The sequence below is a fragment of the Nannospalax galili genome, unplaced genomic scaffold, assembly GCF_000622305.1.
Source record: "Nannospalax galili isolate Female #2095 unplaced genomic scaffold, S.galili_v1.0 scaffold1735, whole genome shotgun sequence".
In the NCBI taxonomy this organism is placed as follows: domain Eukaryota; kingdom Metazoa; phylum Chordata; class Mammalia; order Rodentia; family Spalacidae; genus Nannospalax; species Nannospalax galili.
Window position 1 is genome coordinate 251,868 of NW_008336857.1, and position 11,983 is coordinate 263,850.

The window sequence follows — 11,983 nt, forward strand, 5'->3', positions numbered from 1 at the left end:
AAATAAAATTTTTAAAAAGGGAAAGAAAAATCCCCCAAATGGAAACTTTTAGGAATTAAATGTCTGAAATAAAATGCTATTACCTTTTCAACTAGATTTTCCTCTTTTAGAGAAAGGACACAGTGGAAAGATTTTTTATTAGTTAAATAATTCTTACCCAGAGAAAGAGTTTCCTTATCCTGGAGTTTCCAAAGTTCCAGAAATTTTGCATCTTTGGTTTTTCTTATGGTATTTCTAGACTCGTCAGGACTGAACTTTCTTTTTTTTGTTTTTTTTTGGGGGAGGGGGTCTTTTTGAGACAGGGTCTCCCTGTAGCCCCGATGGCCTGGAACTCACTATGTAGAAGAGGCTGGCCTTGAACTCACAGAGATCAGCCTGCCTCTGTCTCCAAAGTGCTTGGATTAAAGGTGGCCATCAACTTTCATCTTTTAAAAGAAGTTGATATCAACAGAAAAAGCACATTCCTCTAAACTAAATTATTCATTAATTGTTGAGATCAAATAAACCATAAAACATTCAGTTGATATTTAATATGCGCTCATATTAAAACTACTCAAAAACTTTCTGTGGTTCGATAAAAACAAAGTCTCTCCCTGCTGCGTAGTCACTCTCTCTAATACCCACAGGCTGAAAGAAATGCTATCTACAATTCAAGAGCAGTTCAAATCCCGCCTCTCCAGTGCTGTTCATCATCTCACACCATTTTCTAGAGCACAACGTTCATATCCATGTCGTTATGTCTCTCTTGGAATAGCTATTTATGGGAGGGTTCATCTCCCTCACTATCATGTGGAGCCTCAGGATTCCAGCCTATTATGTTCCCTGGTTCCCAGAAGGACTCACTCAATTGAAGGACATTGTTATGGTCAGAATATGTCCCTCAAAAGTTCATGTGTTGGAATCTTGATTCCCCAAATTTATGATAGTGGTATTTGAGGTGGAGCATCTGACAGGTAATTAGAGTTGGATGAGCTCATGAGGTGAAGACCCCCAGGATGCTATTAATGGCTCCATAATAAGAGGAAAGAAAGACCTAAGCTGGCACACTCACTCTGTGATGCCTCCTCCATGTTAGGGTGCAGCCATGGTGGAAAGCAGCTGGTGTTTGAAACAAAACCAAAGTCTGGTGCTATGCTCTTCAACTTCCAGCCTCCAGAAATATGAGCTAATTTAACCTTTGTCTTAACAAATTACTCAGTCTGCATTTTTAGCTGTAGCCACAGAAAATGGACTAACACAGGGGTTGGGGATGTAGAGTCCTTGCCCAGCATACATGATGGCCTGGTCACATAAAACCCAGTATTCCCAGCTTTGGAGAGCTAGAAGCAAGAGGATCAGAAATTCAAGGTCATTCTTGGCTATGTAGCCAGGTCAAGGCCAGCATGGAATACGTGAGATTCTGTCATGCAAAAAAGAAAAAAGAAAATTTGCTGAGACAGATATGTACATTTGATTTTACTGTTCATAAAGGGAATACCTGTGAAGGAACACCATAGAAAATACCACAATAGAACAGAAATAACAGGAACAAGTTAGAATGAGGTGCTGTTCTGAAACTCCTCTGAAGATTGGGTCTAGCTTCCTCTAGATTGAGGTTTGCCCATGGACCTGGCATGTTCTAGAGTTTCTCAGCCCTAATACAGGCAGAGCTGACACCCCTCTATCTTCTCTCCCTGTCATGAGAGGTATCTCACTGAGGAAGGGAAACCAACAGGCGGGCAGTGTGGTCCTAGGCCATAGACAAGAAGCTGGTAAGAGGGGGAAACAGAGTGCAACCAACTTCCTTCGATAGGAGAGGTAGTAACCAGAGGCAAGAAGAAACTGTGACTTAACTAACACACAGGTTCCTATCACCCAGGTAGTATAACCTAAAGGAACACTATCTCAGAAGATTTCTCTCCAGAGTCTGAAATGAGACCCCCAGGGGAGTCATCCGGGTTAACCCACAGACAGTCTGGAAAGCAGAAGCCCAGGTAATTCTTTGTCACAGAGAAGCTGTTTGATCATTTGTTTTTCTGACCTTGTTTTCTGGAAATTTACTTCAGTAATGGGAGTTTTTATTTAGAAAAAGGAAACTGAGATGGGCATGATGGCACACCTTTACTCCCAGCACTCAGGAGGCAGAGGCAGGCAGAACTCTATGAGATCGAGGCCAGCCTGATCTATGCAGCAAGTTCTAAGCCAGCTGGGGTTACGGGAAGACTCTCAAGAGGACCAAGAAAAGGCGTGGGGGGTGGGGGGGGAGAGCCTGAAACAAAGCACTTGAGTGAATGGTAGGCCTGAGTGTGGTACCACCCTGTACATGAGGTAGGGAACTAATGACAGGTACAAAGATGTGTGTTGGATTGTATATACTTGTAGCCTTAGAGGACACCAGTACTATAGGAATGAGGGCTTGAGGCCAGGCAGGTCTGGCTATCCTAACTAGATGTATAGCCTTTCAGGGCCTCCTATTTCTCATTTGGTAATAATCATTCAGAGCTTTACTAAGTATTAGAGAAAATAGACATCAATGCCCGTGCAGCACATCATAGGAATTATCACTAATGTACATTTCGGCAACCTGGCTCTGAGGCCAACACTGAGGAGGGTGTGCCCTGTCTTCCTGAGTCTGAGGCTGTCACAGTCTGCAAACAACTTCTTTTCTGATCACACTGCCTATTCCAGAGCCTAGGATTGCACCTAGCAAACACAGGCATGCTTGGGGGGACTTTGAAGGTGTCAAGAGGTACCTCTGTCACACGCTGGACTCACCTTATCAAACCCCCTGAATCCTCCATGAAGACTGTTGGGCTCTCTGTTAATGGGCAGGTGATACTCCTTCCCATTCAGTGTGAATCTTCCTTTGGCAATTCGGTTGGCTACCCTCCCAACCACTGCTCCAAAGTAGGGCTGCTTTTGGAGGTAACCTGCAAAGATGGAAATGACAGCATTTTTTTTTTTTTTTCTTTTGGCTTTTTGAGACAGGGTCTCCCTGTAGCCCCAGCTGTCCTGGAACTCACTATGTAGACCAGGCCGGCCTTGAACTCAGAGATCCGCCTGCCTCTGTCTCCCGAGCGCTGGAATTAAAGGCGTGCGCCACCACACCCAGCCTGACAGCATTTTTTAAAATGTCAAACTGAAAGGAAGACTCATATTGCTGCCCTCTACTTTCTTCTGAGGGAAACTCCAAGGATGCACAGGTATGCATATCAGGAGTCTTAGTGTAATAACAAATAAAGGTGATTTTGTTTTTGTTTGTTTTGACACAGTTTTTCTTGGTATATAGGCCAGGCTTGTTCTAGAAATCAGGCATTTGAGAAATCAAGCAGTTACTCCTCAGAGAGATGGAAAATCCAGTCCTTTATTTACACTAGCGGCCCCAGAGGACCTAGTACTCCAAGTTCTGGGTGCCAGTTATAGCTTTCCACAGGTTTTTATAGATGTTCCCATAATATCTTAACTGTCACAATATTGGTAGATTCAAATCGTAACCTACATGACTACCAGCACAGATGCCTACATGTCCCAGGACCGCGGAGGGAAAATTCCTTCAGCAGGCACGTTTGAAGAAACTGATATTAAGGGCAGGAGTTCAAACACTCCTTAAAACAAATTTATTGCTGGTGGCTCATAAGCAGGCGTTCTACCAGATAACTGCGACATTCCTGGTCCTCTGTGCTCCTTTACAGCTCCTAGAGACCACTCACAGTATAACTTCTAGCAAACATCTATTACAAGTGTCATTTCAAGATAACTACTGTGCCCTAAACTGTGTAACATACTACAATATTAAATGCTCACTAAGTAACAATAAAACACATGGGCATACATTCTTCCTCTTCAGGCTAACCTCAAATGTGAGATCATCTTGCTTCAGCCTTCTAAGTGCTGGGATTAGGGGATTAGCATTTACCACTATTATCATGCCCATCTTAAAATGGTATTGTTACACATAACCTTCTCCTTTTATAAAAGTAACCCATGTTGGGGGCTGGAGAGATAGCTCAGCGGTTAAGAACACTGACCGTTCTTGCAGAAGACCCGGGTTTGAATCCCAGCACCCACATGGCGCTAACAACTGTCCGTAACTCCAATTCCAGGGGATCTGACAGCTTCTTCTGTCCTCCTCAGGCATTGCACAACACGGATGCACTTACACATGCAGGCAATACACTCATACACATAAAATAAAAACAATAATAAAAAAAAGTAACCTGTGTTCATGTGTGACACCTTAGCTGGTAAAGGCATTTGTCACCAAGCCTGTGAATTTGAGTTCAAGTCCCAGAACCCACATGGTGGAGGGAGAGAACCAGTTTCCCCAAGTGGTCCTCTGATGTCCAGATGTGCTCCATTCCCCTCACACAAAATAAATAAATGTAAAAAATAATTTTTTGGTTTTATTTTTATTTTATGTGTATGTGTATTACATGTATATATGCAAGTGCATCCATGTTATGCAGTGTCCATGGAGGACAGAAGAGGGTGTTGGATCCCCTGGAACTGGAGTTATGAACAGTAAGCTGTCATATGGGTGCTGGGAATTGAACCTGAGTCTTCTGCAAGAACAACCAGTGTTCTTAATTGCTGAGCCATCTCTTCAGCACTGTAAAAAAATTTTTTTTATTTATGATTTTTATTTTATGTGTCTGAGTATATTACCTGCATGTATGTATGTGCACCTGTGTCATGCAATGCCAGAGAAAGTCAGAAGAGGGCGTTGGATCCCCTGGAACTAGAATTACAGACGGTTGTTAGCTGCCACGTGGGTGCTGGGAATCAAACTTGGGCCCTCTGCAAGAGCAGTCAGTGTTCTTAACTGCTGAGCCATCTCTTCAGCCCCATAAAAAATAATTTTTAAGAATTTTATAATGGGGACTGGAGATGGCTCAGCAATTAAGATTGCTGGCTGCTTTTTGCAGAGGACTTGGGTTTGGTTCCCAGCACCCACATGACAGTTAATAACCATCCTTAACTGCAGTTCCAGGGGATTCAATGCCCTCTTCTGGCCTTGTGGGCATTGCATGACATGGTTGTACTTAACATAAGTGCAGGCAAAACACTCATACACATAAAACTAAAATAAAGAAATAAAGAAATTTATAATGTACAAGGAAGAAATTTAAATCCTTAATCTCATCATTAGAGAAATCCACCCCTGATATTCTTTCCAACTTTTAGTGTATGAATGTATGCATTATTTTTCTTTCTTATAAAACTGGAATGCTAGTATAATGCTGCTTTATTTGATCTCTCTCTCTCTCTCTCTCTCTCTCTCTCTCTCTCTCATCTATCTCAACAGGGTTTCGACATATAGCCCTAGTTGGCCTGGAAATCATTACTGAGATCAGGCTGGCCTTGAACTTATAGCAATTCTCCTGCCTCTGCCTTCTGAGTGCTTGGATTACAGGTGTGCATAACCACATCTAGCTCTAATACAGTAGCCTTATAATCTTTTTTTTCCAGAGCACTCAATCTTCATAACTAAAATTATACTTTTGGGGCCAGTGAGATGGCTCAGTAGGTAAAAGTGCTTGCTGCCCGAAAATTCCCACAAATTGGAAGGAGAGAATCAACTCCATAGAGTTGTCCTCTGACCTCCATATACACACCATGGCACCTGTACCCCCATCATACAAACATACATACACAATAATAAAATACAAAATTAAAACATCTTGTTTTTATGTGGTCTTGAAAGAAAACTATGGCATTTTTTTTTCTTAAAAAAATTGTGGGGCTGGAGAGATGGCTAAGCAGTTAAGACCACTGACTGCTTTTGCAGAGGACCCGAGTTTGATTCCTAGCACCCACATGGCGGCCACGAACTGTCCTTAACTCCAGTTCCAGGGGAATCTGACGCCCTCTTCTGACCTCCACAGCATTTCACGACACCGGTGCATGCACATATATGCAGGTAATACACTCATACAAATAAAATAAAATATTAAAAAAAAAAATTAAGACCACTGACTGCTTTTGCAGAGGACCCGAGTTTGATTCCTAGCACCCACATGGCGGCCACGAACTGTCCTTAACTCCAGTTCCAGGGGAATCTGACGCCCTCTTCTGACCTCCACAGCATTTCACGACACCGGTGCATGCACATATATGCAGGTAATACACTCATACAAATAAAATAAAATATTAAAAAAAAAAAACAAATATATTTTTGATTTTGTCTTAGTTTGTTTCTCCATTGCTGTGACAAAACACTCCGACCCTACCAACTTGGGGAGGAAGGGTTTATTTGTCTTACATCTCCCAGGTCACAGTTCATCAGGGAGCCCAGGGTAGGAACTCAGGGCAGGAACCTGGAGGCAGGAGCTGGAGCGCAGCCCATGGAGGATCGCTGCTTATTGACTTGCTCCCCTGGCCCCTGCTCAGCCTGCTTTCTTATGCAACACAAGCCCACCTGCCCAGGGGTGGCACCACCCACAGTGGGCTGGGCCCTCCCACATCACTCAGCAATCAAGAAGGTGCCCCATGGACATGGCTACAGGCCAGTCCAATGAAGGAAATTCCCCAATTGAGGCTCCTTTAACCCAGGTGTGTCAAGTTGACACTAAAGCTATCCAGCACAGGGTCTCCTATAACCCAGTCTGGCTTCAAACTGGCTATCTAGCTCAGGGTGGCCTTGAACTTCAGATCCCCCTGTCACCACGTCCCAAGTGCCTCTGCCACCATGTCTGGTTTATGTGGTGCATGCTAGGCAAGTACACTACCAACTCAGCTACAGCCCAGTCTCATGAATATTCTTTTTTGCTTTTCAAAGTTTTTTATTTTTATGTGTATGAGCATACTACCTGCATGTGTATTACTACACCTGTGTTGTGCAATGCCCACAGAGGACAGAAGAGAGCATTGGATCCCCCTGGAACTGGAGCTATGGATGGTTGTTAGTTGCCATGTTGGTGCTGGGAATTGAACCTGGGTCCTCTGCAAGAGGAGCCAGTGTTCTTTACCGTTAAGCCATCTCTCCAGCTCCTCCTGTATATTCATTATAAAGAAAACTATACCATACACATTCTTCAGCAACTTTCCATTTATTCAAAGTCATATGTCTGTCCATGTTCTTACATCTCTATCTACCATATTTCTCTTGATGGCTACAGGGTATGCTGATGAGCATAAAATGTTATTGGCTTCAGGAGAGGCACTGTAAAAAGCAAAGCAGCATCGTTATTACAGCTTTGAACACAGGCAGACTGTAGCACTTTCTGCCTCTTTATGCTCCTCTAGGCTTGGTTTACAATGGAGCATATTAAGGTTTGCAGACAGTTTGGTTTCTCTAGCACTAAGACACCTTCCTGTTCTGTTTCCCCTCAGATGCATTCAGGAGTCAATTCCCTTCCCGAGGCACTGTACATCCTCCATGCCCAAGCTACTTCTGATGAACAGAGAATGCAATTCAAGCATGGAATGGCTTTTCACAGCTGTAGGAGACCCTCAGGGTACAGACCTTGGGCCCATTAGGCCAGTTACAGGTCTTGGGTACCCATTGCTCAACTGGTTGGGTACAAGTTAAACATTAATCATTCTCTTGCAGGATCACCATCCTGTTTTCCTTCCTTACTAATCCATGATGTCTCTGAGTCCCACCCCTGAAGACTGCAACTGCTAACAATCACTGAACAGTTTCTAAGTCCCAGCAACTTTCTAAGCACTCTGCACTTGACCCATTCTATCCTCAGAACATTTCTTCAAGGTAGATACTCTGTACTTCCATTTTGCAGATGTAGAAACTGAGTACAGAAAAGTTAAGTAATTCGCCCCAAAATACTCGCTAGTGATAAAATCCAGACTTGAATCTAGTAAGACTGGCTCCTGAGTGTATGTGTCTGTTTCTCTTCTTCTGAGAGTCTAAACTTTTTTTTTGGTCTTTTTGAGACAGGGTCTCCCTTGTAGCTCCAGCTGTCCTGGAACTCGCTATGTAGACCAGACTGACCTTTAATTCACAGAGATCCACCTGCCTTGGCCTCCCAAGTACTGGGATTAAAGGCATGTGCCACCAAGCCTGGCCTAGTCTAAACTCTTAAGTATCTTCATCTCTTAAGTTATCCACAAGTCTTCCCTCAGTATCCCAGGGTTGTTTTTTGTTTTTTGTTTTTTCCATCCAAGACCTGCTCCCACCCAAGACATCAAAATCTGCAATGTTCAAGTCCCTCATACAAAATAGTGACACATTTACATATAATCTATACACTTTCCCACATGCATAGATTGCATATAATACTTAACATAGCATAAATATTATGTAAATAATTGTTGCATGCTACTGCTGGGGAATAACAAAAATAAGTCTAAACACATTTAGTACAAATGCAATCCCCTCTCCCCCAAATATTCTTTTGTGGTTTTTTTTTTTTTTTTGGTCTTTTTGAGACAGGGTCTCTCTGTAGCCCCAACTGGCCTGAAACCTGCTATGAAGACCAGGTTAGACTTGAACTCACAGAGATCCATTGGGATTAAAGGCATATGCCACTATGCCCAATGTGTGTTTGTTTTTTGAGACAAACTCTCACTCTGTAGCCCAGGCTTGTGGCGATCTTCTTGCCCCAGCCTCCCAAATGCTGGGAATACAGACGAGTAGCACTGTGAATAGCTCTCCCAATGTTTTTGTTTGTTTTGTTTTTATTTTTTGTTGTTTTTTGAGACAGAGTGCCCTAGCTAACCTGGAACTCACCATGTAGATCAGGTTGGCCTCAATCTCACAGAGATCTGCCTGCCTCTGTATCCCAAGTGCTGGGGGACTAAAGGCCTGTGCCACCATGACTGGCTCTCCCAAATATTCTCAATATGTGGTTACAGAAACCACAGATGCTGAGGGAGACTATATTTGGAAGGTGCAGGCATTCTAGTTGACAGGCCTTTCTACCATCTGGTAATCTTTCTGCCTGCTTTCCCCTGTCTCCTGCCCACCTCCCACTCAGAGCTGTGGTTTTAAAACCCCTTATACTGGTTAACCAAAAGAGCCCCAAAGAGCCAAACAACCTCTTCTTGGTTTTGCTTCATCTGCTTTTTGGCCAGAAGAAGGGTGATCCCTTTTCTACTCATCATAGAGTCATGGCTCTCTGGGTCCTATAACAAAGGACAGACTAACAAGAGACAAGCATACCACATTTATTTGATTATACTTTGTGACAAAAGAGCCTTCAGATTTAAGACTCAAAGACCTAAGGTGAACTAGCCATTTCTACACTTATGTTTGACAAAGCCTGAATAGCTGTGCAGACTATGTAACGGGACAAAAAGGGTATGATCTGACAGTAATGATGGCTGACAAGGCCTAACTGTTTAGACTTTGGCCTCTCTGGGAAGCACTCCTATGGGCAGGACCCTTTCTGATTTATTTATTTTTATTGTATGTGCACGGGTGTTTTGCCTGCATGTATTTAAGTGCACCTATGCATGCAATGCCCACAGAGGTTGGAAAAGGGCATCTGAGCCCCAGGAATTGGAGTTACAGAGAGTGGTTAGCCACCATGTAGAACCTTTTCTGAAATGGGGGTCTTATGACCTACTATCAATCAAGATAGGTCAGAGAATTTCTTTATGGCCAACTCTTAGTCAGAAAGATGGGAAAAAGAACAACTTTGCTGTGCTGTGGCTGGCAGGGGTTTCTGGTTTCTCTCACCTGCATGGGGAAGAAGTCTAGTTTCTATGGCTTGCCTCAGTGGAGGATGAAGGAGCAGTAAGGACCGGAGACTGTCAGAAACTGCTTCTGATGGCTTCACTTTGAGGCATTGTTTTCTGAACCCCAGTTGGGCTCAAAAATATAAAGAAAAACAGAATTGTCTAAAAATTGTTTTGCTGTATCTATTTTTTAGTGATACTTGATCTGTTTAACAAATGTGCATGGAGCCCCCACTCTTCCAGAGGTGTGCCAAGCATTAGAGAGAGCAACATGTGAGACAGAGCTCCTGCTCATGGGCTGGGAAGAATTCTCTCACTCTCAGAAGGGACTACTTCCTGGCAACAGTTACTTGAGCCAAAGTCAAGTATGGTGCTATGATACTAATCCCCTGCAGATGAAAAGCACTTGCCAGTTCTGGAAGGGTTAGACAGTGAGAGAGATAAATAATACGTACCTAGTTTCAAAAAAAAAAAAAAAAAAGAGGGAATCATATTAGTCCACCAACCTACTAAAAATTATACATACATTATCTCTACATGAGTCCATGTGTGTAGCTAAAGGCTACATGACAAGAAACAGTGCCAGACAGGAGATACCTTCCTTTGAGTTATTGGACAGGAAGGTCCAAGAGACTCCCCAAATTACTCAGGCTATTGTCACAGCCCTTGATGGCCTCCCAGAACTTGAAGGTAAGACCCTACTGCCGAAGACAGAACATACATCAGACAGACACAGACAGGATTTGGAGAAATAGAGCTGCAACTGACCTGGAAGCCATGTCCCCTGAAGTCATTGGTGCAGCAGTGGCAGTTTTATCTTGGGGGCAATCAACAGCTACCCAATTTGACTAAAAGCCCACTCAAAGGGAGGAAACTCATATGTGGTACTGTAACATAACCTAATACACATGGCCAGAGTGGTCATAGACCTAAGAGAAAACCCCAAAACTCTCACATCACTAATGTGATTTCTTACTATGTGCAAAATATGAATCCTTATATTTACAGACAAACATCCCAGTCACCACTCATCAAAGAGGCTCATTTTGCAGCAGTCAGACTAATAGCAAGTACCACAACTAGTCACACATGGACATTGTCTCTGAATTGCCCAGGCCTAAGGGACACATCTGCAATGCGACCTCTATACCTAAGGCTCATGGAACATAGAACAGGGATAAAGAAGAGGACACTAAGGAATCAGGTCTCAATAATGAAGCTCCTCATGCAGCGGAGGGCCAGGAACACAAAAGTCACATATGGCAAAGTGTAGAAATAATGGTCCTTGGACAGGACCCCTTTATTAAACAAGCTCCTGGGAACCTGCTCATATGATTCTAGGTGTCAGCATACATACACAGGTGTCGGCATACCTAAGTCCCGTGCAAACTCAGGCAGAGAGTAACCCAGCATAGAACTGGGAAAATGAACAGCAGACCCCAATCTTATCTAAAGGAATGTTGGCAACTGATTGCTGCTAGATGAAGAAGAGCTAATCTTTCTGAAACAAGGGAGTATAGATAGGCTGACTAGACTCAGTGGATGGACTTGTACTGGGGAACGGCTGGGGGCACTGACAACACAGTGGGCGGTAATAAGGATGACAGAGTATATGGGCTCCAGTGGGGGAAGGGGGCTAGGGGAAGGTGCCAGTGGGGATGAGGGTATAAAGTTGATTAAGATTGTTTGAGATGTTCTGTATGAAATACACACACACACACACACACACACACACACACAAAAATCAATTAAAATATCTTTAAAATGAAAAAAAAAAAGCACTTGCCAGTTCCTTGGTTTGAATAGGTAGTTTCTAAGGATTAAACCAAAAGACACTATTGCCAACTGTCAATGAAAAATCCTTCACTGAACAAATACATTGACAGTTTTCAAATATGACTAAGCATTCCCATCAAATCAAAATTACAAAAAGTGACAGTCCTCACAAGGGCATGTCTAAAGGATTATCTAGAATTGCAGAAAATATTGTCTGCCAAGAAGAGGTCAAAGTTCCTGGATCAAAGCATGAAGGTTAATGTGATCAACCACCCATAGGATATGGCCTTTCCACTTCTAAGCCACCCACATCAGATGGCCCAGGACTTTCCTAGAGTGTCCTAAACTCTGAAATAAAATTGCTCTCCACTCTCCCTCAAACAGGTATATGAAGGGGCTGGAGAGATAGCTCAGCAGTCAAGAGCACTGGCTGCTCTTGCAGAGGACCTGGGTTCAATTCCCAGCACCCACATGGTGGCTAACAACCATCCATAACTCCAGTTCCAGGGGATCCAGTGCCCTCTTCTGGCCTCCTCGAGCATTGCACAGCATGGGTGCACTTACATGCAGGCAATATACTCATACACAT

At 43.3% G+C, this 11,983-nt stretch overlaps 1 protein-coding gene across 1 annotated transcript in view; it reads right to left on the bottom strand.

Moving 5' to 3' along the window:
- The window catches only part of Galm (galactose mutarotase), a 75,840-nt gene that overhangs the window by 56,287 nt on the left and 7,570 nt on the right, over window positions 1-11,983 (bottom strand). Inside the window, exon 2 of the mRNA XM_008831525.3 lies at window positions 2,755-2,909. Coding sequence (XP_008829747.1) covers window positions 2,755-2,909 — 155 coding nt within the window. The remainder of the gene's footprint in view (window positions 1-2,754; window positions 2,910-11,983) is intronic.